This window comes from Pogona vitticeps, chromosome 1 (genome assembly GCF_051106095.1).
Source record: "Pogona vitticeps strain Pit_001003342236 chromosome 1, PviZW2.1, whole genome shotgun sequence".
Lineage (NCBI taxonomy): Eukaryota > Metazoa > Chordata > Lepidosauria > Squamata > Agamidae > Pogona > Pogona vitticeps.
In genome coordinates this window covers 204,054,500-204,082,484 of record NC_135783.1, presented here as the reverse complement: position 1 = coordinate 204,082,484, position 27,985 = coordinate 204,054,500, and the positions used below count along the sequence as shown (strand labels likewise).

General features: G+C 41.6%; 2 protein-coding genes across 7 annotated transcripts; one reads left to right on the top strand and one right to left on the bottom strand.

Moving 5' to 3' along the window:
- SSB (small RNA binding exonuclease protection factor La) lies at positions 1-22,220 on the top strand. 2 transcript variants are annotated; one of them, XM_072981643.2, is made up of 12 exons: positions 1-139; positions 8,872-8,947; positions 9,570-9,673; positions 10,292-10,466; positions 11,081-11,188; positions 11,280-11,380; positions 12,668-12,739; positions 12,822-12,864; positions 16,259-16,399; positions 17,816-18,002; positions 18,408-18,539; positions 19,402-22,220. In XM_072981643.2, exons 2-12 carry the CDS (start codon positions 8,882-8,884, stop codon positions 19,500-19,502), a joined length of 1,230 nt encoding a protein of 409 aa, XP_072837744.2. In that variant the 5' UTR covers positions 1-139; positions 8,872-8,881; the 3' UTR covers positions 19,503-22,220. The 2 variants fall into 2 exon arrangements, with proteins under 2 accessions (XP_072837744.2, XP_078250558.1); XM_078394432.1 differs by lacking the exon at positions 1-139 and adding an exon at positions 274-323.
- Positions 19,518-26,599, bottom strand: METTL5 (methyltransferase 5, N6-adenosine). 5 transcript variants are annotated; one of them, XM_020789411.3, is made up of 8 exons: positions 26,481-26,599; positions 25,831-25,978; positions 25,020-25,134; positions 24,254-24,435; positions 22,108-22,190; positions 21,763-21,814; positions 20,966-21,015; positions 19,518-19,618 (listed from the first exon to the last, which is right to left on the bottom strand). In XM_020789411.3, the coding sequence occupies exons 2-8, from the start codon at positions 25,937-25,939 to the stop codon at positions 19,553-19,555; spliced, it is 657 nt and encodes a 218-aa protein (XP_020645070.3). In that variant the 5' UTR covers positions 25,940-25,978; positions 26,481-26,599; the 3' UTR covers positions 19,518-19,552. The 5 variants fall into 5 exon arrangements, with proteins under 5 accessions (XP_020645070.3, XP_072837770.2, XP_078250590.1 ...); XM_072981669.2 differs by having other exon boundaries at positions 26,412-26,581; XM_078394464.1 differs by having other exon boundaries at positions 26,099-26,562.
- Between the last annotated feature and the right edge of the window lie 1,386 nt (positions 26,600-27,985).

Here is a 27,985-nt window from a genome sequence, read left to right as displayed (position 1 = left end):
CTGGCTGCTGGGCCTGCCTGCCTGCCTGCCCGGCGAGCGGAAAGCGGCGCGGAAGGGGAGGCGAGCCGGAGCGGCCTGCAGGAGGGAGAAGCGCCGAGGGAAGAAAGCCGCCACTCTCCTCGTTCCGCTCGGGAGAAAGGTGGGCGCCGCGGATCTCGGGCTCACGGCCCCCCCCCCCTTTGCGGAGGGGGGCGCGCCTGGGTGGGGGGGGGGGGAAGCGATCGCGGCGGGCGCCTGGCTCCTTTCCCGCCACGTGCGGGCGCCGGTCTGGGGGCGGCTCTCGGGCTCCCCAGCCGGGCCTCCTCTCCCCTCGGGGAGGGAAGGTACGCCTTGAACCCGCGCAGCACCCGCCGTGACGGCTCTCTACCGCCTGCATCCATTTGGGGCGAGGAAGGAAGGAGGGCGGCGGGTTGCCCAAGGCCTGGAGCGGGGAGTGCTGGAGGAGGACGCCCGGTGACAGGGAGCTGATTCGGGCCTCCTGGGAGGGTTTTTTTTTGGGGGGGGGTCGGCACACTTTCTGGAGTGGGAACGGGGTGGGGTGGGGGAAATCGCGGGCTGCCGTTTCGCCTTTGGGGGGAGGCGGGCGGAGGGGAAGGAGGGCGGCGTGGCTGGGCGCCCCGAAAGGCAGTCGAAACCACGTGGAGGCAACGTGTGAATGGCCGCCGAGAGGCCTCGGTCCGAGAGGGGCTGGTAGATGCTGGGGATCCCGGTGGAGATCCTTCCTTCCCTCCTTCCGTCTCCATCCATCCCCCGCATGGCGGGCAGCAGGCAGGATCCTCCTGGCCCTCTTTTCTGCCCGGCTTCCCGTCAAAGGGAGGTCCTGCTTCCCGGAGCTGCAACTTGGCAGCGGCCTGGCTTGGTGTTAATCGTGGGAGTTCCACTTTATGTCTCATCTCTGTGATTTCAGGGTCCGGTTTCGCAGCCGTGCCCCTTCTCGGCCTGAGGACAGAGCTGTTTATGCGTGACAGCAGCGTCTAAAATGGCCGGTCCAGGGTGGGGGTGGGCGGCATAAGGACTTGTAAAAAGTTCAAATGCCGAACACCCTGCGGTTGAGCGGCCCGGGTTTTCTCACCGGGGCGGCCATAAACCAGCATGTGGGAGAGACCGGCCACCGGGAAATGGGCGGCGTGTTGCTTTCACGGCACTGCAGTGCTGTGACTGTGATCCCAAGCCTTTCGCTGCGTTGAGAGGCCTGAGGGGAGAGATGGCGTCCAGCGACCTCTGGTGGGAAGTGAATGGGGGTGTTGTGGTTCAAGAGCTCTGTGAGGTCCAGATTCTAGCTTCTCGTTCGTTCGTTTAGTCGTTTAGTCGTGTCCGACTCTTCCTGACCCCATGGACCAGAGCAGGCCAGGCCCTCCTGTCTTCCACTGCCTCCCGGGGTTGGGTCAGATTCATGTTGGTCGCTTTGATGACACTTTCCAACCATCTCATCCTCTGTCGTCCCCCTTCTCCTCTTGCCTTCACACTTTCCCAACATCAAGCTCTTTTCCAAGGAGTCTTCTCTTCTCATGAGATGACCAAAGTATTGGAGCCTCAGCTTCAGGATCTGCCCTTCCAGTGAGCACTCAGGGTTGATTTCCTTTAGAATGGATAGGTTTGTTCTCCCTTGCAGTCCAGGGGACTCTCAAGAGCCACAAAACTCCCCCAGGGTGACCCTGGGCCATTTGGCTGGCCTACCACACAGGATTATTGAGAAAATATGGGGGCATGGCAGGGAGGATGAGAGCCACGTCCAGTTTCTTGAGCCTCAGGGAAGGGAAACCAGGATATGAATGTAACTAATAGATAATATAACAGATAAAAGTCTGTATGTTCCCCTTGCCTATTTATGGACTTTTCCTCAAGCAGGTATCACGGGGGAGGGAACAATCCAAAAAAGATGTGGGGAAATACATGGTCCTTTAGGTATTTTTAGGGCACATTCATATCCTAGCTGTTCTTCTGTGAGCTCAAGGCTCTGATGTATTTCAGAGTGTCATAGTATAGGAGAGCTTTCATCAATTGGCCACTTTACTAATACAGTAGTTGGAAGTATTTGGTTCTGGCTGTTATTTCCTCTTGCTTGCATGTGTAGTTGCTACTAAACCTCTCCTCAGCATCAAGGAATCTGATTCTAAAGCAGGACCATGAAGCTTTTTTGGGGGAGGATGATATAATTATGATCTCTGTAAGTATAGGTTTTTACCCATTCAGAACATTCGTAGATTGTGGGGGAATGGGGGTAGCAGGCAAGCAGATTAATTGGCATGAGCCATGTTGACCTGGTCCCATGTCTTTCTCTACACATCCAGAAAGAGTCTGTATGCGTATGGGGAGCATTTGATCATGTGAAGGTACCTAGCCTGCAATTTTAAGTGTACTCGGGGTTCATTTGCTTCCTCAGGGAGGACTACACCTTACAAAGTGGGCACAAGCCTCATCCAAACATGTGCTTTGTGTCTGCTCAGCTTTGATGGCTCATGAGGTTCCTTTGTATAAGCCAGGATCTTCAGTGTAGTCTTCACTGAGGTGGTAATCCTGGATTTAGGCAGTGTCATTTAAGACTGTGTGTCAGCCCCCCTTCCCCTGATTAAATGCTTCCCCATACAAACAGATCCTTATACTGTATGTGGGAATCTAGATACCAAGATGGAAGCATATTTCCTAGCCTTCTCTCTGCTTGTGGCAGTTTACTGTGTGCAGGAGTCTCCTTGGCTCCTACAGAGTAGCATGCATGCTATTACGCGAGCTAACAGACTTGTGCAGACTTGATGGGGGCTTACTTTCTCGGTGAGAACTAGAAGAAAAGTGTGGGCTCAACACAACCCCTGTTCAGGGAATAAGGCTGAAAGTACGGTATATAGGACTTTAATCACCGTGGGATGTGAGTAAGAAGGTACCTCTGTGCCCGTCTAGAAGTTAAGCACATGTTTGTGGTGAGCATCAGTGAGGAGGAGGAAGAGTTGGGACAGCATCTGTGTGCGTCCAAGTGGGAGAGGGCTAAATTTGGAAATGCAGGAGCTTGTCATGACAGTCCCCACAGCTAGAACCTGTGTAAGTAGAGTCCAAAATGCAGGCAGCTGGATCATTCCATTTTATTGACCAATAAAAAGCAGGTCTCTTGTAAAGTTAGTAGCTCTTGATTGTCCATTAAAAAGTATGTGGCCCCCAAATACTTTGCATTGGAAAAAAGATAGCCCGCAACAGTACAGTAGGATCCGTACTGTATCTGCAGTTTCAGTTGTCCACGGTTTACTAAAGCCCTACATACAAAGGGACAGGCCTTGTGGTCTTTGTCCCACCTCCTCGTATGTTGTATATATAGGGTTCACTGCTATCTGCTGTTTCGGGCATTTGCAGTCTATGCCATGTAAACGATTAGAAAACTTCATGGTGGTCTGGATTTTTATAGACTACACCTCACTTTATTGGAGGCATGAAATGTTTTCAGAATTTCTGGGGAGGAAAAAGAGCCCATAGCCAGAATAGGACTGTAAGCTTAAGGTTACTGTATAGGGGACTTTGTTGCAGAAAGCATTGATATTGCATACAACATTATTAGCACCTACCATTCACAGCATTGTTGCTGAAACATAGATATTCTGACTCTACATGCTGCACATGTAGCATTATAGGAAACCATTGTCAGATTCACACCTCTCCTGCAGGACTGAAATTTCCTAAGGTATAATAACGCAGCAGTCTTTCTCTCACTAATCTTCTGAAGTTCCTTTGCTTCACAGTGGCTACTTTTAAAGTCAGTGGTTCATTGGTAAAGGAATAGGCTGTTGGGATATTAACTATCAGTCTACAAGGGAACAATAGCATAGGTGACACAAGTGGGTCCGATGGCAATTTTGTATATATTTTAATTGTATTTTAATTGCTACATAACTTTATTGTATTTTAAATGCTGTAAGCCGCCCAGAGACCTTTGGGTAGTGTGGGCGGCATATAAATTAAATAAATAAATAAGTAAATAAATAAATAAATAAATAAAGTGATAGAATGTGTGAATAAATGTAGTGTTCCACACTTGGCAATGCCTTAAGAACCCTTGACTGAGATTCATTCCTTTTAAGTAGGTCTCCAGCATCAGGATATACCTTCTCAGCCCTTTCTCTTGATTCTGCCCCCCCCCCCGAACAGTGACTTGCAAGTCATTCAAAGAGTTTTCAGGTAGATTAAAATGTTCTGAAACAGGGTTTTGTGTTTTTTTTAATTGAGATTCCTGATGTCAGATTTAGATCTGTTGATTCTTTTGCACAGAGAGTGCCCTGTTTGTCCTATGTCAAAGTGCAGAAGGGCATTGTTGGCAAAGGATGGCATAGATCACTGGTTCTTAACCTTGGGTTACTCAGGAGTTTTGGACTGCAACTCCCACCAACTGCCTTCACCACCAACTGTGCTGGCTGGGGTTTCTGGGAGTTGCAGTTCAAAAACATCCGAGTAACAAAGGTTAAGAACCACTGGCATAGATCACACATTAGCAGAGGAACAAGTGAACTAATGATGTGTGTGTCATTGTTGGAGGTCTGTAATTGTGTTGCTAAAGTAGATGTAAGGACAGAGCTGGCATCTGGGTTTGCAACATAATTTAGTTCCCATCTCTGTGTCAGTGTCACAGTTGTTCCTCAAGGTGGGCGGGGAGGGTGTTTGTCTGCAAGGAAGAATAGGACTGTCACCAAAAACATTAGGAAAGTGAAGAGAAGGGGACGTATTTACATATGTGATGGCTATGTGAAAAAAGAAAGAAAGAATGGAAAGTAATATTTAAAGAAATATCTGAAATAATTGGATTGAATATTCCAATGTCCCCAACAACAGCTTTATTGAATATGAGTAAAGATCAATTGGCGAATGAAAATAAGGATTTAATAGTAATAATGATTACGGCAGCAAGGATAATTATGGCAAGGAATTGGAGAAATGAAAATCAATTTAACCTGGAGGAATGGTATAGAGAATTGTGGGACATGGCAATTAATGATAAACTGACATGTGATATGAAAATAAGTAGGGGCCAAACGAAAAATAATGACTTTAAGAAAATATGGAATGTATTTTTAGAACATGTATTTTGGAGAGGGAGGGGGTTTACACCGAGTGAAGAAACAATGAAATTTTGGAAGGAAAATGGATGGAATGAAGTGTAATGCTAGTCCTGAGGGTGATGGGTGCACTGTTTTGTTTTGTATTTTATAGTTTTTCTTTTCTGTAGTAGAAGGTGTATTTTGTATTTTTTTTTATTAAAATAATTTAAAAAAAATAAAAATAAAAAAAGTGAAGTGTTCTTGTCAAAGATGGTTTGGAGATGATTTATGATGCACGTGAGTGGTCTCAGTTAAGGGCTGGAGGTGACAACTAGCAGCGTTCTGTCATTTTCTCTTCTGGATCTGTCTTGAAGTAGGTTGGTTCTGGGTGTTCATCTTGCCCAGTTAATTTGTTCTTTAATTGTATTGGATGTGCATTTTGCTCTGAGAAATTCTGTTTGTACATCCTTGAGTTTGGAGTCCTTACCTTGTGGGTCCGAGCAGATGTGATTATATCTAAGGGCTTGGCAGTAGACAGTAGATTTTGTAATGGAATCTGGAAGTGTGGAAGACGTTGGCCTGAGAGACTGAAGTGTTTCCCCACCAGTTTTCAAACACTGCAATTGCTGACATCAGATTTGTGTTCAATTACTGTACTTACAGTATGTAGGGATTGCCCTGCTCACACTAAAAAGGGTAGCCTTTCTATCAGATTTCCATTCTGGTGTTCAGAAACTGGCTTTGGTGACTGACTTCAAGAGCCAAGCTGTTATTTGAGATATAGATTAGCAAATAACTTTGAAAAACCAAGGTAACCCTTGCCTGTGCAAAATGCAGAAGCATATTGCTGAGAAATTGTGATATATATTACATAGGCAGATGAGCAAGGTCATGATGACCTTGCTAGAATTCGCCCCCTGCCCACAGTAAGGTCTCTTACAAAAATATAGCAACTGAATGCCATCATAGGAGTAACACTTCACTTCCTGCATTTGTGACCAAAGTTTCAAGTGTGCAGGATTTATTTGCATTTGCTTCTCATTAGTGATACCAGCAAGATCACAGTTTTTTTTTTCACTTTAAAAAAGCTAAAAGGTTATAACCCAAATAATGCCTGCCCTAGAAGGGAATGGTGAACTACTTCTGTGTTTTCTCTGCCTAGAAAACCCTGGAAAGGGTTGCCATAAATCACAATTGACTGGACAGCATGCAGTTAATTATTATGTTTTGATCCCAACTGAAAAATTACTGTCTCCCTTCTAAAAACAGATTGGAGGCTTCGCTGCCTGAAGAGCTGTATCTACCAAGTCATGATATAGATAAATTTGGGTGTATCCCATGTTTTTGCATGGAGTTTGCTTATTTGGGATAAAAATTATAAGCTGTCAGAAATCCCACACAGGCGTCTTTCTGGGGAGTGGTTATACAATTAGTTGTAAATCATCTTATGTAGTTCTTGGATATTTCTGAGTTCTAATATTTCCTCCTCTTCTTCAGAAGATGTTTCCCCAGAGGACAAGACCACCTCTCCTTGGGGATGTTCTGTGTAGTATAACCAAAGGGCATGTCTTCACGGCAGACACCAGTCTTAAGTGCCATGAAATTTTCAGTAAGAATTATCTAAAGTTAATCTGACCACTTTCCTTCCTGTTCATGGCAAAGGTCAGGCTGTTTGGGGATCATTCGTAGGATAGCAGGGTAATAAGAGAAGATAAAAAGTCTGGGTTAAAAATAACTCACTAGTGGGTAAAACTGAAACAGTAACTAGACACACAGGGCTGTAAGAGGAATTAAACATAAGGAAAATAATAAAGAAAACAAAAATTGGATTAAATGACTGCATAAAGGAAAAACCTGTAAATACATAGGCATATGATTAAAAGGGAATAACTGAGAAAGTGAAGGTATTTAATAAAGTGTTTAATAAGAGGTTATCTCTAAACAGGACCACAGAAGCTGTAAAGTAGTAAAAAAAATGTGGTGAGATGGGGAATTGAAGAAAGAATGAAATGATATCCGATGCAAGATCAAAAGTAATAAAGTTTTTTTAAAAAATAGGAAATGTAATACATTCAGTAAAAATCAAAAACTAGTAAAGAAATGTAAGTGAAGCCTTTTTGCATAATATGGTCTGTTTTAAACTTCCTCTACCCACCTGCTTCAAAGAAATTAGTCTATTCTAATAGCGCGTTACTACCCACAAATACAGTATTTTAATTCTGAAAGTTATTCATAGCTACCTGCATCGGGTTGGTCTGGTGGTTCATTCTCTTATTTGTCCTACAGAAAGAGGGAAACTAGTACTTCTGATTTCTCCTGGCCTTTTATATGGATCAAAGACAGGATCATATTTAGGTAGACTGTGAATCCTAGTTTTCTGGGAAGAAAGCATGGTTGGTATTTATGTATGATTTTCAGTATTCCCCATTTCTCCTTCTCATAGTCGAACAAAGTCAGTCCTCTCTAATAAGTGCCAAGGAATCTCACAAAGGTGGTCCTTTTTTCACCGCAAAGGTCATTACAGAGCCCAACTTTTAGGCTACCTATCTCGGTTAGTCATGGATGTTTAAGGATCTGTAGAGTCAAGCGGTGCTTTGGACTGAGCAAGGCCGAGTTAAAAAGCAGCACTCTTTTCACATTGAAAAAAATGGGTGTAGGACATCACAACAGGCCTCGCAGCCCTTTTGATTTCAGGAGAAGGCCCCAGGCTTTGAATTGCAGTGCCAGTCATTGGAAAGGCAGTGGCTCAGCCAGTAGGGCAACAGCCCATGGCCCTTCAGGAGTCAACAGGTGGCTGAAGCAAAGAGTGGGGCGCACGCTCACAGATCCAGCACAACTGAAACCAAACAGTCAGCCCACTGTGCTACCGATGACTCCAGGATTTTTTACCTAGTTTGGAAAGAGCTTTCACAGATCTGTGTGTAGGGCAGAGTTATTGAAATCGGCTCACTTGGTAGAGAACGATCTCAAAGACGACTAGGAAAAAAAATAGGGTATCCTAGTTACAAAAGAGCAGCTTCTAGAGTAAGGAGAGAAAGCCTTTGGCTGTCTGGATGCTGCTGGACTACATCTTCTGCCCTCGCCCTGACATTAGCTGGTGGAGTTGATTCAAACCGGGCTCCAAACTCTGGAGGACTACTGTCCCAATCGTTGTTTTAAAAGAGAGTGGTGGTAGAAGCTGTGCTGTCACAGGACTGGCTTTCCGTTGTCTACATCAGTGGTCCTCAAACTTGGGCCTCCAGATGTTCTTGGACTTCAACTCCCAGAAATCCTGGCCATCAGTGGTTATGGTGAAGGCTTCTGGGAGTTGTAGTATAAGAACATCTGGAGGCCCACGGTTGGGGACCACTGGTCTACATTGTAGTCTTGCCATACAAACGGATAATACTTCCAAGGACCTTCTTTTTCATTGGCGTGCCTGCTTGCTTAATACCTTTCGGAGGGACCTGTTCTGTCTTCCATCTGTGGCTGTGGTTTAATTGGTCAGGGCAAGAGAGAAGACCCTTCTCAGTGTTACAGTAAAATGGTGCAGTGACACAGCATGAAAGAGCGGCATGGCATCCTCTCTCACTCTGTCTTGATTTGTGTTTTCTTTTTCGATCTAGTGTTCTCGTGCTGGCTAGATATTTTGGTGTGCTAGACTCTAATTTTAGAACAGGTTGTCTGCTGAGGCAGTTCCTATTTCAGTGCTTCTTAAATAGGATTAATTGGATAACGTAAATGTATTGAAAGGATGAGATACATGTTTTCTAAATGAATATATGTACTGTACTGTACTTCTAAAAAAGTCATGCTACCAGTGGTTGAAAATATGGTTTCGATAAACTCATTGTGAGGATAAATGTTGCTTTGATTACAGGTGATAAAAAATGGCTGAAAATGGAGAGAGTGAAAATATGTCTGATTTGGAAAAGAAGATCTGTCAGCAGATTGAGGTACGGCGACTCTTGGAATGCATAGGATTAATGTACAGTGCTGAGGCCAGCTTTCTCCAATTTATTGCCTTCCAGATGTGTTAAGACTATAATCCCCTGTTGTCTGGATTATGAAATTTGTAATCTAATATATCTAGAGGATAATGATTTTGGGAAGACTATAAATCTGATGGTTACATTTTTTTTAATATTTACAACTGGGATTCCTTCATGCTGGCACGTTTCAATTGGTGTGAGATTCTATTTACTAGCTGATAAGGGCTTCACTTGCTTCAACCCCTTTTAAGGTTGAAGGTTATTTTCAAAGTGGATTGTTTTTTTTCTTCTCTGTAATCAGAAAGCAGATGTGTCCTTGCTGAAGGGATCTTTCTATAAACAGAGTGAAAACATTTAATAGAACATCATTAAGTAGTGTTGGGAAATTACTTTGTTAGACATTTAAAATGTTCAACAAAAATTTAGGGATTTTTTTACTAGGGGTACAAGATGCACTTCAAATCAGTGCAGGTACATTTCCAATAAATAGTTTTATAATGATTGCGGTGGTATGTGAGGGAAATTATAAAGCATTTGCCAGTCATCGTTTTGCTTCTAATATCTGTTATTCTAACTTGTGTTATAGTACTATTTTGGCGATCACAATTTACCACAAGACAAGTTTCTTCAGGAGAAGATCAAATTGGATGATGGATGGGTAACTTTAGAAACAATAATCAAATTCAACAGGTAAATCTATGGATGCTTGTGCAGTTTCATAGGAGTGGAAATGACAGCTTGTTCAGTGTTACAGTATATCTGTGTTCTAACATACTTGTGTGGAATCAGCACCCCCAAAAAGGTTGACTTCACTCAAGGTTATAATTATTTACTGACCAAGCATGCATACTTATTGGTAGCTATACTGACTAAAACCTGTTTGTCTATATTTTGTCCTTCTATACTAGCCAGTATAGAAGGGTTCCCCAGTGTGATGCAGTGGGTGGAGTGATGGACTAAATCCCTCTGGAATTTTTATTTTTTGCAGGGGCGCTCATTTTTGAGGGAATGGGTCACAAAGGGCTACTGGGGGGAAGGAGATCTGCTCAATTGAGGATAGGCTGTTGGCTGCAGAAAAGAGGAGGAGTCAGGACACTTTGGTTCTGCAGATTGATTTAAATTGATTTAACTGGTGATCCAAGCCATTGTTTCATGGATCATGACTTCAGCTTTAAGAAACGGAGACGACTTCACATGATATATTTGTATTGCGTTCTATCAGTACTTTAAATCAGTTATGTTTGGGGGGGGCAATGTAATATAACTGATTTAAACAACAAATAATCTCTTTCATCCTATCTTTTGTAGGTTAAATCGTCTTACAACAGACTTTGATGTAATAGTGGGGGCATTAAAAAAATCAAAGAGTGAGCTTATGGAAGTTAGCGAGGACAAGACTAAAATCCGAAGATCTCCAAGCAAACCATTACCTGAAATAACTGAACAATATAAGAATGCAGTTAAAAGCAGATCTGTGTATATTGTAAGTGAAAAATAAGATATTCTAATACGGTGGGTTTCAGATATTTATCTACAGGAAGCCTTGTACTGCATGAAAGTTTCATGTGTCAAGACCCCTTGCATTTTGCAAGTGATCCTGCATAGCATACGTTGGTACATGTGAAGCCAGGTATCTTGGATATCCTGGTTGCTCCTTGTGGAGAGAAGCTGCCTTCCATCAAAGACCCCTAGTAGGCTTTCAGGAAACCCAGTGTTCTCAAGAACAAAGAATGAAAATTATTCTCATAATGCCATATCTTGTCATTTGGAAATTGAAATTTTAATAATTGACAGTGAATAATATATAAAAAATGCAAATTGCACAACTTTGCCACTGTGCATATTAGCCTATATTTGCTAATTTTGCTTATGAGTTTTTGGTACCCATTCATTGTTCAGGAACTCTGAAGATGCATCCTTGGTAACGGGGTAGTAACTACTCCAGCTACCTTACGTTGTTCAGTAGTTGGTCATGGTAGGTCCCAGAATCATCAATAGATTTCTTGAGGTTTTGTGGCCATGGTGTGGGGCGTGTGTTTGGGTGAGTAAAACAGGAAACTAAATATGGGAATTATCTAAATTCTTGTTTTTTTCCAGAAAGGGTTCCCACTAGATGCAACCTTAGATGATATCAAAGAGTGGATGGACTCTAAAGGCAAAGTAGAAAGCATTCAGATGAGGAGAACACTTCAGAAAACTTTTAAGGTAACTCCTTGAAGCCAAACGTCTTCAGCTTTAAATTTTTTGATAAAACCAATCCACTGGTCTAATAAAAGCCTCTTTTTTCTTTTCCCAGGGATCAGTATTTGCAGTATTTGATAGTGTCGAAACGGCCAAGGCATTTGTTGAGACTCCAAACCAAAAGTACAGTGACACAGAACTACTTGTGCTGTTCAGGTAAATGGGACTTCAGTGATATATTTCATGTGGTCATGCCTGACCGGAATTTCAGGGGAGATTTTGAATCTAGAAACAATTCTCTAGTCATTTGATACAACAAACTTCTGTATGTCACTGAAGTGCTTTGCTTTCCCCCCCCATATGTTTTGTTTTCTTGCCACACATCTCTTTTTCACTTTTTGCAGGGGGGAGGCAGGTTATGTTTCCATGGTTACATTAATAATGAATTTTAAAAGTTGCAGTTATACAGTTAGATGATCAGTTATGTGGAATATATCAGTAAAATTTCAGTAAGGTAGATGAACCCGAGCAGTAAGTCACAGGCAGAATTTATAAAAACACCATCAGTGAGATCAGGATAGAAAATGTTGGCAGAAGGACAGAAAAGATAATTCCAAAATAGCTTTCTAAGGAGAGTTGGAAGTCTGGAAAGACACAGGCTGGCCATATATGTGGTGCTTACATTCAATATATAAAGGAAAGAAAGAGATATATCATCTGTAATACAGAACTTGTCATTTGTTGTTTGCTCCATGGAAGACAGGTCTGTTGGATGAGGTTTTTGGATAAGGCGATGCCCTAGACTCCTTCTTATCATGAATATATAGAACTTACTCTACCTGATTCCCAGCGTGCAGCTTTTTTCTGTTTGGCTGCAACCAGCAGGACCAAGGTTAACTCTGTATCCTATGGACCCTTTCTTATTGACTCACTCTTAGAAGCAAAAACTGCTTTTGTCCTGGCAAAAGAGCCATCAGACTGCAGTGGACTTTGCTTGTGTGTTTCTTGGCAGAAAGGGGGGGGGGTCTTTCAGATGCGCCTCTGTTCAGACCATTGCACCAAATAACAAAAAATTGGTCTGGTGTTATTTGTCTGCTCCCCTTTGGTACCAGTCATGGTAAGAATCCTTGTATAGAAGCAAGTATTTCCAGTCCAAGGAGTGGGTGGTTCAGCACTGTGGAAGGGAGAGGCTAATCATTTTATTTATTTATTTATTTATTTGATTTTTACCCCGCCCCTGTAGACAACGTCTACTCGGGGGGGCTAATCATGCTTCAGGGGAGCCAGATGGCCAGTTTTAATCAGAGTACCCTTCTTGGTCTAAGACCAGCTGCCTGTCAGGACTAATTGCTAATTGCTGCATTGCACAGTCAAACTTGGGTACTGTTGACGATTAGCCTGCTTCAAAGAGCAGCCAGACATCTTAAGGGTGACCACATATTTTTTTTCAGTTAAATAGTAGTCCTAAATATGATTTGTTTAATTAGATTACACTCCATACAGGGATGATTACTTTGCAAAGAAGAATGAGGAGAAGAAACGGAACAGATTGGAAGCGAAAGCGAGGGCCAAACAGTAAGCAAACTTGCAGCTTGAAATTTGCATCTGTTTGTTTGCCATAGTTTACACGTCTGATAATGCTGTCTTTTTGTGACAGGGAAAAGGAAGAGAAACAGAAGCTAGCTGAGGATGCTGAAATGGTATCTGCTCCTTAATTTCTTTGACAGTGTTGTTATCTGCTGTGGTAACATTTCTGTTTGCCCCATGCCTCTGTATAATTAGAAGGACCACACTGGCCAAATAAAGACTTGGAAGGTCGTTAGCTTTTTCTAGCGTGACTCTGCTCTCCTCTGCCTAAGAACAACAAGACAAATGGGAACGTTTCAGTTCTGAAGATCCCCAGATCACTACTCTTTCCGCTGAGTCAGCCCAAGTATCTACATGCAAAGCTTACAGACACTGGAGGTAGCCCAATAGACAGGGCCAAAGGCAACATGTTTGCTTGTTGTGCTTTTAGCAATTTTGACCATGCTTAATTTAGAATAATGACACCATGTTCCTGAAACATTATTGCCAAGGAGCCAAAAATATTTGTGTTGATGTATAATGAAGTCCTTTGAACGGTTAGGGCACTACATCCTGATCTAGAGCCCTCAGATGTCGCTGCATACAAAGATGTCTCACAGCCTCCATTTAAGGTGATGTGACTGGAGGGTATGGACAAGAGACTTGTAGTGATGTTGCCGTGTGTGGACACATTCCAGTGTGAGGCCAGGTTTGGTTTGAGGTGGGTTTGGCTGCTTTTTTTCATGATCGATAACCACATACCTTGATCACTATGACTGAGACACGGTACTGCTCTGTTTTTAAAAATTCACTACATTATATTGTGTTGAGATTTTAATTAACATCATGTTTTGGAATTTTCTGTGAAAACAAACCAGTGGAACATAAAGGCTTAAAATAAAAATGCACGCATCTGACATAAAGTTACAAGACTTCCAGGGTGAAACGTGCTATTTAAAAGTGGAGTGGTATTACAGTCACACCACTGTGCAAGGGAGTTGTAAACCATTGCTATACAGTGGACCCTTGACTTACAGACGGCTTGACTTACAGACTTTTTGAGTTACAGACTTCTCTGGCCGCAAAATTTAGGTTTGACTTGCAGACTGAGATTTGACTTACAGACCAGAAAAAAACCAAAATGGAACAAAAACGGCCTGTTACGGGATTAATCGGTTTTCAATGCACTGGAGGTCAATGGAGACTTGACCTGCAGACTTTTTGACTTGACAACCGCCTTCCAATACGGATTAAGTTCTCAAGTCAAGACCCCACTGTATATCGTAGGAAGGATAAGTATATAAATAAGGATAGAAAAGATAGCCAGAGCAAGGAACAAAGAATGCTAGGAGGACACGTTTCGAGAGGAGAAAGCTCTACTGGAGAGGGTGGGGGGACTTTTTTTACTCTATGGTGATGTAATATTATAATTGCTTGCTTACACTCTAGTCCAGATCTGGGCAAAGTGCGGCCTCCAGATGTTGCTGAACTGCAAATCCCAACATTCCTTACCGTGTGGGCTGGGCCTAACTCTCCTCACTACTGGCTGCATGGGCTAGGAATTATGGAAGTTACAGTTCAACAACATCTGGAGGGCTACATTTTGCCTACCCCTGCTCTAGTCTATTAACTACATAATCAGTTAAGATATTTTTATAGATTTTACTTAATTGAGACCGATGATGATGATGATTAATCATACTCATTTTTGTGAGAGCATTTTAAAGTTTTGTTAGTTACCTATACAGTATTACTTATATTTACCATTAAGTTTTTTGGATATTCAGTACAGAATTCAATAGATAAAAAAAAATTATCTGCTTGCATGGGTCGGTCTGTTGAATAAAAAGAAAAACGCAGAGATTTTCTTGGACATTCAATTTGCCTGTCTTGTTTGAAGCAAAGAAATTAAAGGATATTCAGAAGAAGGGAGAATTGTAGAAGGTACAAATATTCCCCTGGGTCATACTGGGATTAATGCCAGCTGTGATTTTCCCCCAGAGGTCGAAAAAGTTCTGTTGGGCTCTTAGGGAGATGTTCAAGTTCCAGCATCCCTGATCTGATGGTAATAATAAAGTTAAAGCTTAGAAAATTTCTTTTAAGAAGTAATTAGTTACTGTTACAAGTCCTGGATTTAGACCATCAGGTAGTTAGCTATTGCGACAGATTAATTTTTAGAAATAGCTCTTTCCAGTTTCTTGAAAGTAACTAAAATAGTTTTCAGTTACTTATAAAATGCCATCTGAATACAGGAAGATGCTGGCCTGTGGTACAGAATAGGGTGCTCTCCCATTTACCTCTCTGTCACCTCAATACTTAGCAGCAGGAAGGCACGGCACAAGGCAGCAGTACACTGATGTGGATACTTCTATGTGTTACCGCTATAAAAGTAATGGCCCATATTACAGTTACATTGTAAAAGGAATTAAGTTATATTGTTAAGTTACAATAATGTGAGACAATGGCTGATGGTTGGATTCCAAAAATCTCCTGTATGGAGAATTCCTGCAAGGAAATCGCCCCAGAGGGAGACCACAGCTGCAATACAAGGTTTTCTGCAAGCGAGATCTGAAGGCCTTAGGAATGGACCTCAACAGATGGGAAACCTTGCCGTCTGAGCCTTCAGCCTGGAGGCAGGCGGTGCAGCATGGCCTCTCCCGTTTTGAAGAGACACTGGTTCAGCAGGCTGAGGCAAAGAGGCAGCCCCCAAACCAGCAAAATCAGGGAGCTGGACAAGGGACAGACTGGATTTGTCTTCAGTGTGGAAGGGATTGTCACTCTCGAATTGGCCTTCTCAGCCACACTAGACGCTGTTCCAAGACCCCTATATTTGGAGCATGTTACTATAGTCTCTTGAAACTGAAGGATGTCTACAAGTTAATAATAATGTAGCATCATTATGGGAAAAATGAATGTATTAAAAATAATTAGTAAATTACAACTATTTACTTCCAGACTTGGTGGATGGGGATGCAGTAGTGAGTGGAGGAGCATAATCCCTTGAAGGAAAAGAAGAGAGTTACACTCATGGATCCTGCCCCTCCCCTGGTCTGGGAGGCAGGGGGAAGAAGAGTTCACAAAACGGAAGACTGCCGTATGCCCATTCTCCACAATGTAGAACTTGGGGTTTCACATCAGGGGTGTAGGCTGTGCATCTAGATGGGGCTTTTGTCTTTAAAACTTTTCCCCATCAAGAGGACAGCAGCTGCAAATCTAGCCCTGATTTCTTCCCCTCTTCTTGCACGGAGGGGAAGGCCTTAAGAGGTTGCCTGTGAGGAGAAACAGATTGGATGACAAAGCCTTCTCAACTCACAATTAGCTCAGACCTTTTCCCAAAGCTTGCCCCTACTTCTCACAGTCAATAGCACGGAAGAGCTTCAAGAGTATCCTCCTTCCGGAAGCCTTGATAACCATCCAGCACGTCACTGTTTTCCTGTCTTAATAGAAGCTTTCCTCTCTCTCTCTCTCTCTCTCTCTCTCTCTCTCTCTCGATCTCTCTCTCTCTCTCTCTCTTTATATAAATGAAAGAAATCTTTGGAGGAGAAGCAGGGATGGTTGCTGAAATTCTCTGGAGACCTGGAAGATCAGACCTGTCGAGAAGACCTCCATGCTATTTTTTCCAATCATGGTGAAATTAAATGGATAGACTTTGTCCGAGGTGCAAAAGAGGTCAGATTGTTTTCCTACAGTTTTGGTAACTGGCAAAATGTTGATGAATTCAGGCAAGGAACTACTTTATATTGTGGCTGTCTTTTAAAATTAGCATTTTTAATTCAACATACTTGCAGAAAATCACAGTGAAAGCTGAGCAACCCATTGTGGATCTTTTAAATCTTATCCCCCCACCCCCAGCCAAGTGACTTTTATAATATAAATGCCGTTCTGTTATGCTAGAGTAAGCCGTTAAGATTGTTTTGCTTCACCCTTCTAGTCTGTATAAGAAATAAATTGATGAACTAATCAGTGAAATGTTAAGTATTTCTAAAACCGGGGATGGAAGCATGTAGTCCTCCAGAATTGTAGGACTATAGCTCACCTCACCTATTACTGGTTAATGCAGGTAGATGTTGTAGCCTAACAATGTCTGGAGAATTACTTGTTTCAAATCTGCCTTAAAATGGGTGGGAAATTTCCAGATGCATCCACCCATCCCTAGAGGCTGGAGAGCTGTTCCCTTGACATCCACCTCAAATTTATCAAAAGGTGTTTTTTTTAATACTAAAAAAGTCTTGAATCCTCCATTGACTTTCCCCCCCCCTTCAAATTTGGGGAAGCCAAGAGTGCTGGTGAGCCCTTGGCAAAAATTGATCATTGTCTCTTAGACAGCACAAGGGGGCTTTAGTGGAAGGGGAAAAAACTAAGATTTTAAAAACAATTGCAGTGATGGTGGTAGGTGACTTTGGCTTGCCCTCGCCTGTCTTATAACTACAGCTTACCCACATGACCAGTATTTCACACAAAACTTAAGTAGCATATAATTCTTCCATAGGTGGCATTGCCTTTTAGCCACCTAGCTTGTGGATGGCTGTTTTCTTATGGGACATCTGCTACTTGTTGACTCCTCTTGCTAGCTTGTTGAAGCCAAGTACCTATTGTCAAGGGAATGGAGAATGTTATCCAGGGCTGAATTATTTGTAATAAGGAATAGGCCTTGAGTGGAAAGCAAAGCAAAGCCTTGCTTGTGGACTGCCTTAAGAAGGACATGATCTCAAGTGAATGCTAGAATAAGGAATAAGCCGAAGTAGGACAGGAGGAAAGTTTATAGAGTCATCTGGATTATGTTATTGGCTATAGAAACTCAGTGGTAAACCATTCTACCTTACGTACCTTGAAAGCACTATTAGGTTTGCTGTAAGTCAGATGTGAACTGATTAACCCATTGCAACTAATGTTGTCTTAAGTGCCACATCAAATGTGACTTACTGGCAAGTTTTAGTACTTTTTTTCTTGTTCAGATGGCAGATTATTTTGTAAACATTTTGTTGATTGAGTTGGAGGGCAGTATGTAATGTACAAGAAGCTGCTGGCAAGCGGAAGTGATCCAGGGGACTCTTGCATTGATTGAAATTTTATTTCTGTGTAAAGGGAATTATCCTGTTCAAGAGCAGTGCGAAAGAAGTGCTGGAAAAAGCCAAGGAAGCCAATGATGGGAATCTGCAACTGCGAGACAAAGATGTGACCTGGGAGGTGCTTGAAGGCGATGAAGCAAAAGAGGCATTGAAGAAAATAATGGACGGGCAGCAAAAATCATTTAACAAAAAGAAAGGAAAAGGTGACTTACTCCTTGGGTTTTAAGCATCAGTTTGAGCTGTTTTGAAAGCCACGTGTTATACTGAGCATGGGCAAAAAAATTGGCCTGCTTTTCCTAATTAGGGCTCTGGTTTGGGCAGTTTCACTTCTGTACACATTTGTGCAAGAATGGCAACCATAATTCCTGCAGGTGACTCTTAATGCCATTTCTGTGCCTCCCCCTCCCCAAGCCACCCATCGAGCCCCTAGTATTTTTATGTGGGGGGAAAAAAAAGCAGAATTGTACTGCCCGAAGGCACAGTTCTCTAAAAGATAGGTTTCCCAGCGCTTATGAAATTGCTCCCTGTGTTTTCAGACCTGGGGCACTTATAACTTGTGAAAGCTGACTCTCGGTGATCTGGGGGTGTTACATGTCTTAATCCAACAGGAGGCCGTAAAGGTAAAGGAAAAGGCGGCAAGGGGCCACAAGCTGCGCAGGATAGAAAAGTGAAATTCCAAGGCAAGAAAACAAAATTTGAGAGTGAAGATGAAGAGGAGGGTGAAGACAATGGTACAACAGGTGAGCCTTTGGAGGGGAACAAGCTTTCTAATGCATGTACTGGTGTTCTGAGAAATTACTGTTAGGACATCTTTTAAATATATTCAGTAGATTTTTCTGGCTTTAAACATTGCTTCCTGAAGCAGACCAAGGGAAGACTAGGGTAAAGAGCAAACCTATACCTGTTAATTCCCCACTTGGGGTGGCCTGAGTACCCTGAAGCATTCATAAAATCTTAGTAATTGCTAAACTTTGCTCTACTGGCAACAGCTTGAACCATTCTGATTTTTACAATGTGTTCAGGGGAGAAACTAAGAAAGGAGACTGTGTTAAGACCTTCCTGACCTCTTCTGTCTTGAAGAAAGTGATGGTCTATTATGGACAGGAAAGGAAATATTTAGTAGTCAGTAGACAAAGTTGTCATGCTGTATGAAACAGCAGAAGACCTTAGATGCTAGAGTCAGGAGCATATCAAGCTATCTTCTGCACTCAGATTGGATTTTTCGGAAAGTGTCCATTTATTCAGTTTTCCAGTTGCCATCCCAGTAGCAGGATTTTAAAGAAACAGTAAAATCTGGTATAGCTCATTCAGTCCACATAGGCCTACAGCAGAACTTTCCCTTAAAACTTGTATTTTCTTTAAATCAGGGGGCTCTACCTAGCTGGAGATCAAAGTGCAAAGTGTGCTTTTCTGATCATTATATACATAAAGTAATGGTACCCCTAAACAACTGTCCTGCCCCAAAATGTAACACAAGCCTTTGATCCTGTTCTGAGGAACTGAGTAATGTGCAGACTGTGACAAAAACCTCAGCTCTATTTCTTTGTTGCCACTGGCATATATCCGATACCATCGTATTGAATGAGATCTCAAATCTTGCAGGGCCAGCAAGTCCTAAGAAAAGGCCACTGGAAGATGCAAAGCAAGAAGAGCCTGCCCCCAAACAGCTGAAAACGGAGAATGGAGATGGAGACAAGGAGTAGGACCACTACTACAAGAATTTTAAAGCATTTTTTATTCTTTCAAAGACGTTTTAAATCATTCCTCCATCCATCTTTTTTCCACAAGAGAATCTGATAAAATCAACTTCGATGTCTACCTGCCAAATGCAAAGAAGAACATTTCTGAGATTATTTCCTTGGGATGCTTGCCTATTTGAACATTCATTTTTTTGAGAATTAGTTTTATAGCTGGGCTAAAAGGAAAGGCTCAGCAAACTGAACCACTCTTAACTCAGCAGTCTGCAAACAGTGTATGAAATAGTGCATATACCAAATAAGCTCCAGCCTCTTGGGTGGTAGAACTCAATGAACGATTGTGTTAAGCTACAAAAGGGGAGCAGTGAATCTCTCCTGTTGTATCACCACCGTGAGTTTTATGGATGAACAATGGGCTAGGCAGGAAGTAGAGCAGTTGTGTACAGTTATCTTGTTCACAGTTCGGTTTTGAACTGCAATGATGTCTTTATGTTTTTTCTTTGTACGATAATAACAGAAGGCGTCTCACTCTGTTTATGGAGAAACAACATGCGGCTTTTCTTCTGTTAGTAAATAGAGGCATAATACTCTGCTTCTCCGGAAATGTTGAAGTTACTCAGCCTTAGCTTTCTTAGGATGAAAATTCATGCATACATGCTCTTGATACAGTAAACTCCAAAACAATGGAGTTGTCGTAATAGCACTCTTCTGAAAATGCTAGATTTGATACCCAAAATAAATTGCTTATTTACAACTCTGCTATGTGTGTTGATAGCAGCAAACTTAAAAGGTGTGTGTGTGCAAAACTATCTCCCTAGAACTGGGAAGGTTGTATCACCATTCTGCCAGTACCTGTAGGCCCCTGCCTTCAAATATTGCTCACTGCCTGTCATATCCCACCCTCCAAAGAAGCACCACGGGAATCTTTGTTGTTCACGCTACTTGTATGTGAGCCAACAGAGTACAGTTGACCTGAGCTCACACTTTCAAGGTCATGAATTGGCAGGGAATCTCATGCCTAGTTCTCCACTACTTATTAATTGCTCTGGGGTGTGTCTTGCACAAACAGAGGAAATACTACTGAAATCCTTAAACCCTATCTACTGCAGTATCAACCACCCGCCACTGGCTTACGAGTTTGTTTGCACCACTGCCATTCTGTTCAGGAATTGTGTGCTTAGAAGGGCAGGAGAAAAACACGTGCATATGGTAACATTGCTTCCTGAGGTTGAAAAAGATAAACTATCCCCCTTCAACATAATTTCAAGTTTCTGCTCACTTAGAAAGTTAAAAAAAAAGCTTGAGAATAGCAGAACCCCTAGTTCTCTTCCCAGCATCATTTAATATTTCCTGCATGATACAGAACAGGTACATATCTGATTAAAATTCATATTAACAGGCATGTTGTTCAGCTTTTTAAGATGCAAATTCATGTTTTTGTTTTGGATGAGAGGTAGATCAATACTTACTGATTTCTTTTTGTGAAATTTATATGATGCTGGTAGGTCGTATCTCAGTTCTAGGAAGAAACCAAGAAAAGGTTAAGATATAATTCACATTCATGGTATCAAGTCTTCTGTTATTAGGGTAAGTGCCAGATGCATTAGGATTGTAAGAAATAAACAAGTTAGCTAGAAAAATGGAAGATCAGAAGACAAGTTTGCACAGCTTCAATACCTTTTAAGAGATGAGGACAATTATATTAGGCTATAAGGGATTGAAGACATAGGCTGAAATCCAATCGCTAGTCTCAACTAGGGGAAACCCAATGACTCAGTTCCTCAATGCTAAGTCAACCCTAATGTCAGCCCCACTGCCTTGGCAACTTTTATAAACCTTATGTGAACACCAATAGGATTCTGGCCAGCATTTGTCTGTTTTTCTGGGATAAGCAGCAACCTACATTGTTTTATTGTACTGAAGGAATTCAACACCCATTTATAAACGTATTAGGATTTATCACTGCTAAGTAATCAAGCTAACATCTACACAGCTTTCACAAAATGACTTTCAAAACAGTTTCACGTTGATAGTTTAAAAATCAACAACCTAAAAAGAATCTGAGTATTAAACAGTTTATATTTTCAGAGTAAAAACACCAACAGATGTTCTGTTTAGTTTTAATGAGTGCAATTCATTATATCACAGCATCTTATGATTTTCATGCAGCTCATCCATCTAGTCACTTTGCAAAGTTAGTAGTTTTATCGTGGGAACACTATTGTGTGCCTTCAAGTTGGCCCAAATATTAACGGCTAGTTCTTACCTGCTAAGACTTCCATCTTCACTTTCCACTCATCTGCTTTCTTCTGAATATGCTAAGCAGAGAAAAGTAGTATTTAGCAGGCATTGTGAATACTGTAGATGCGTAACTAACCTCTTTTGAACTGAAGCAATAGTTGATGCTACCCAACTCCTACATTTAAAATATGTCCATTTTCATCATATTCCAAAGGCTGTAGCCCTGAACTTTTAGCCAACTCCAGCATGACTGAACGTGATCTTATATCTCAGTTACGATATTCAGACTGCCAGAGCAGGGCTCATGTATTCTGAGCACTCTTGCTCCCTAGGGTGAATGTGCAAAGCACAAGCGTATTAAGTGACGCACTTGCCGGGTTGATGTTTTGTGTAAGGAATACACAGCTGTTCTTGCCATTTGCAGTGCTGTCTTGAGAAAAGTCATATCCGTGCCTATGAAAATAAAGATTTGTTATAATTCTATGTCTCTTTCACTTATTCAGTAAACTTAATTATGACAGCTGTAATTCACATATGGGAAATATCTCTTCATAGTCGCAGGGGGTTTCATCACAATAATGAAACTGGTTTTAAATGTTGTCCTGCTGATGTTCAGAAGAACTTGGCAACCTCTGACAATTACTTAGAAGTAAAGTCTCAGTCTGCTATGGTTTCAACATTTTAAATTCTAATTAAAGAGAATGTATTTGAATTTCCCACTTCTACAGAACACATTTCCAGCAAACAAAGACAGTAATCTGAATTGTGATTTGGTAACTCTTCTTTTCTAATGTAAATTACTTAAACAGTTCAGTTTAGCCACTGTATGATAGCTGACAAGTAGTATTGATCGGGAGTATGTAGGTGATACATTTAAACCTTGGTAAGGGTTTTGATCCTGTTGACTGACTTAATCCTCCACAAATGGGAAATAAAATGTTTTTTCTCACTATTTGATGTGGGTGTAAACTGACTGGAAAAGAGTTCAGTCTTGGAGTGGTCTTGTTGTACACCCACAACAAGACACACTAATCACCCATCTACAGAAAAAGACAAAAGCCTATCTCACAGCCATAAATACTGCACTCCCAAGCCAACTACACCAGAGCACAGAGTGCTGTCCTCTGAAGATGCCGGCCACAGAGACTGGTGAAACATTAGGAAGAACAACCTTCAGAACACGGCCAAAGAGCCCGAAAAACCCACAACAACCCTTGCCTTAAAATTTATAATGAGCCGGAAAAGACAGTTAGTACTTTCAGAGAGCAGAAATGTAAGTGATATTGGACTTCCTAAACTCTGTTCCCTCACCCCAAAGTTTTATTGCAGTAAGGACAAACAAAAGTCAACTAGAGATTGGCACAAACCTCGGTTCATGCCAGTTCATAAGTACAGCACCACATATGCTGTGCATTCTTCCCAGCTGGATTCCCCCACTCACCAGCCGGCACATGCTCCTCTCCTCCTTCTCTTTGGCTATTCAGCCAGTCCCTGGCAGAAGCCTGGGCTTCCCTGCCCCACTTCCTTTGCTGATTACTCACTCAGACAAGGCAGGACAAGCAAGTCTGTGCTCCTGCCAACGAGTGGCTGACCAGACAAAGAGGAGGAGGAGAGGATTGCGCTCTGGCTGGTGAGTGAAGCTTTGGCCATGGTGGGACAAGAAGGGAACGTGTGGCACTGGCATGAACCTCCAAACCAAGGTTCATGCCCATCTCTAAAGTCAACCATTCCAATAATACATGTTTGTCAGGCATTTGTTATTAAGGTAGCTTCAGTTGATGAGCTCATCATTTGCAGCATAATGCAATTAAAAAAAAACCTACCATAATCTGTGAAAGACATAAGCCATTTTCATCTCCTGGCCTGACCTCTGTGTTTATCTCTTGATTTCTCTCTTTGGAAAGTAATAACTCTAGGGCAGTGGTTCCAAACCTTGGATGATAAGATGTTCTTGGACTATGAACCCCAGAAGTCCTCGCCAATACAGATAGTGATGAAGGTTTCTGGGAATTGTAGTCCAAGAATATTTGGGGACCCAAAGTTGGGAACTGCTGATCTAGAGCAACAAAAATGTGTAGCCTAGAAATTAAAAATGATGATAATTGACTATAGAGTTGCCCATCTATAATACAATTACAGCCATGGTGACATACACTATCTTTTAGAATGGGAATACTGTACTGTAATTTCCATCAGCTCCAACCAGCACAGTCAATGATGAATGAGATCATGGGAGCTACAGTCCACAAATATTTGAAGAGTGAAAAATTGTCCATTTCTGTATTGGAATGAACTTTAACTGTGCCGGTGGTAGGAGCCATAGCAGAGAAATTTGAATAAACAATTGACTAAGTGAATTCAGATGGATTCAAGCTCTTAACAGGATGGATGGAATTAAGAACATTTCAAGGTCCCTTACTATCCCCATAAATTGTCTTAATCATTTGAAATAACAGCGCATCATTTTATGAGAGGCATAACTTTGGGAAGAATTCTGATGTGAAAGGACCACTAACCTTTATTGTGTTTAGTCCCAAAGGGAGGATTCATAATAACTGTATCAAACTTTTGGGGCTTTTTGTCAGGCAGAGAACATACGTCACACTGAACCATGTCAATATTTGTCAGCTCAAATTCTTCGACATTCTTGTTAAATACTTCCAAGGCATCAGCATCTATGTCAAATCCTACACAAAATCTGTATGGGGAAAATATTTAACAAAACAGCCATCACAGTAACATATAACTCTGCACTACTTTTTAAAAACATGCTACTTTTATTGATTTAACACAGTGGTTCTTAACCTTGGGTAACCCAGGTGTTCTTGGACTGCAAGTCCCAGAAGCCCCAACCAGCATAGCTGGTGGTGAAGGCTTCTGGGAATTGCAGTCCAAGAACACCTGGATTACACAAGGTTAAGAACCACTGATTTAACATTTTTGTCCGCCTTTCTCCTTAAAAAGGACCCAAGGTGGCTTTAGCTTAGTGTACATGAAACAGAAGACTTGATACTAGGAGTGATGCAATGTTACATATGTCTTTCAAAGGAAAAGCACTGTATTAAACTGGTTAGGTGATAAAACCAATTTCCAACTATTTTAAGTGACTTTCTTCCAGAAAAAGTAGCCATATTACATTAATAACTAATGTGGTTTTAAATAAAAATGTCATGGCACTTGTAGAAACTGATATTCAAGTTATATCACGCTAACTACGTAACTCAAAGGTGGCCCATATTGCACATATAAACCACAAAGAGAATATGGGTATTAGACACTTACCCTGCTCCCAGCATGGAACTTCCAATGCTCAGCACCCCACAACCACATCCAAGATCTGCAACTATCTTGTTTTCAATATCATCAAAGGTATTGTGAATTGTATAAAGCATACATGCTGTGGATAAATAAAAATGCAGGTGACAAATCAGGGCAAACACAAAATTGTTCTCGAGGTCTGAAATGAAATAAAGGTTATCTGATTCCCCCGCCCCTTTCACTGCCAGTATCCTGAGTACATCCCAAGAAACATGCAGCTCCTATGACATCAATTTCATAGCAAGGCCACCTATGCTAGTAGGAACGGAGGGCAAGATCATTTAAAAATCTGGCTCAAGCAAATGAATCAGAATTATGCCAGGAGTGTGAAACCCTTTTATGACTCCAAACAGCTGTATTAGAAAAGCATGTACTGTTTCACTTTCCAGCATTTCTACTAACTTGGATCCCTGGTTTTCAGAGGGAGTTGGGGAAGGGAAACTGATGGAACATTATTAGCCAATCTTCATTCAATATTCTTTATCAATGGTAAACTTGTTTCTGGGAAATCACTTAAGTTCTTGACTTCCATGGCTGTTCCTAGAAAACTTCCTGATCTTCAACCTACAGCTTTTAAATACTTAAAAGTGACAGTATCACAAACTATATAAATAATGTGGCTCTGTTTATTATACAGCTTCAGCATCAGTATATTATATACATCAACAACTATAATCTTTTAAAATGAGAAGAACTTCTCCAAGTGGCTTGTGAGAGCTTGCAGGACAGACGCACATTGCGTATCGGTTGAAAAGAATGCAGTAGTAAGATTTACCTGCAATATGTGGCCTCGTTGGATATTGTTCCAGCAGCAGTTTTGGATTCTCGAAGTCATCAGCTTGCTGAAGACAACTTTCAAGTTCTTTAAGCTTCAACTTTTTCATGCTTATCGTTTAAGTTTGAAGATAGAGGTTCATCATAAGCTATACAAAGAAATTAAACATGAGCAGGCTTTTTACATTTGTACTTTAGATCTCAAAGGCACAACAGTAAAGTCTTGTTTGCCTTTGTTCACCACCAGCTGGGGGCGAGTTCAGAATTACCATTTAGGTAGTTTACCAAATCTGAATGAACACCCTGCAAATTAAGCCTTTCCTGCCAAGCAATCGTGTTGTGACAAAGTTTGGGGCTCTTCTTCATTTGGGGCGAGAGTCAGGAAAAGGGTGGAGGGGGAATAAAAGGGGGAGGGCATGATCTTGCTGAGTCCCCAAAGCCAACAGTCCTAGTATAGGGCATCATTAACCCTCTGCAGCCTGATCTATTTCGCTTGTAGCCTGCCCTTGCTCCCCAGTTAAACGTGTGTCTCAATGCGTCCCTAAAAACGTTATTCTTACAATACTTTATTCCCATACCCACCAAGGTGCCAATAAAATCTGCAAATTGAAAGCATGCTCAAAGCCATGCCTCCAAGGGATTTCTACAGACCTAAAAAGCCATCTTACACCCGTATCACTTTTTCCGAGCATCTCCTCCCCTCCACCCCCCCAAAACACACACTTCCGCTTTGTGCAGGCCTTAAAGGGTCCCTGGCGCACAAAGAGAAACACAGACTCCCGCAGCAGAGTTCCGCCCTCTCTCCTTTGGCCCCCTCTGCTGGCAGCGGGAAGCTGAGGAAGCCATGGTTCCCTATCAATTGCCGGCAGTTCGGAGGAAGGCCTGGACGGGGAAAAGCCGCCAAAGGGATTGGAAACCGCAAATCCCCTTTATCTCGTTTGCAGGTTAAATTGTTCTGTAACAATACGTCATCTGCAACATTTATCGTAAATCTATCAAGCAAAATCCAAAGAAACCAAACCAAAAAGACAAACACATGTGGCCCCTTAAAATATGCTCTATTTTAATGTGAGCTTTCATGGACATGTCCACTTGGTCAGACACATGGAAACAGAAGGAAATGTTAAATATCAGTTACAAACTGAATATTCATTGGCTCTTGGATGTACAGGCTATTTACATGCAGTAATTTTACTTATGTTGTTTTAGGCCTCAGGAATTTTTTTCATAAAGGCAGCCCTGTTAGCCCGTTTCATTATGCATAACAACACCAACAGAAAAACAGCACAAAACAACATACCTGTACTCAGAAACACAGCAGCAAAAGCATTGTGGCATTTTTAGCTAAACAGTTACAAAGGAAGTAAATAAGTACCATTGATCAGAAGTTGCGTTTACTTCTACATAAAGATGAACTAGGTGGCGTACGCTTTCAATTTGGACTGCTGCCACCCAATTCTAATATGGTTTCATTCACCTAAAGTTATTTATTAATTAATAGCATTTATATCTCCCTTTGTTCCCATGAGTTCCAGGTGGCATGGGCAGCTTTTCTAACTTTGGAACCTCCCTAGCAATGTCAGACTGACAAACGCAATGTCTTGGTTCAATAGGGTTTGAACCTTCATAGCACTGCAGTGTTGACTCACTTAAAAAAACAAATCCAGTTTAAGCAGGTTTTGGCTCCTTTATTTAATGCCTTAGCAAATGTTTATTATTCATAGTTGTCACTTCAGAAAGTCTTTAGGTATCTTGGAGTATTTTATTCACATTCACCAATGTTATGTATTTTGCATTTCCAAGATCTTCACTTGGTATCTTGTCATTATTTTGGTACAGGATTGTTAACTCCATATTCATAGTAGACCTCATGCCATTAAGTAAACATGGTTCTCTGTAAAACTGTGCTGAAAACAATTTTCTGTCTTCCTGCTGACAGTATGTGTTTATGCTAAGTAACAAGTGTTCTTTTCTAACACAACTGCACAGTATGTTTATAATGTTACTCAGACACCATTAAACAAGGACCAGTCCTATTCATCCCTTGTGACCATCACTGGTTTGTCCACACCGAGTGCACTCAAGATCCTTCTCTTTGCCTGCTGGAGTTCTGGACCATGCAGTCGGGTGGTGTCACACCTTGAGCATCTTTCTTC

Excerpts from the sequence above, each read along its gene's own strand:
- SSB (XM_072981643.2), top strand. The coding sequence starts at position 8,882 with ATGGCTGAAAATGGAGAGAGTGAAAATATGTCTGATTTGGAAAAGAAG. Across the intron at positions 11,189-11,279 it reads CACTTCAGAAAACTTTTAAG|GGATCAGTATTTGCAGTATT; the intron begins GTAACTCCTTGA and ends TTCTTTTCCCAG. Across the intron at positions 18,540-19,401 it reads TGAAGACAATGGTACAACAG|GGCCAGCAAGTCCTAAGAAA; the intron begins GTGAGCCTTTGG and ends CAAATCTTGCAG.
- METTL5 (XM_078394454.1), bottom strand. The coding sequence starts at position 25,939 with ATGAAAAAGTTGAAGCTTAAAGAACTTGAAAGTTGTCTTCAGCAAGCT. Across the intron at positions 25,135-25,830 it reads AACGAGGCCACATATTGCAG|CATGTATGCTTTATACAATT; the intron begins GTAAATCTTACT and ends ATTTATCCACAG. Across the intron at positions 21,016-21,762 it reads GAAGATGGAAGTCTTAGCAG|AACTGAGATACGACCTACCA; the intron begins GTAAGAACTAGC and ends GTTTCTTCCTAG.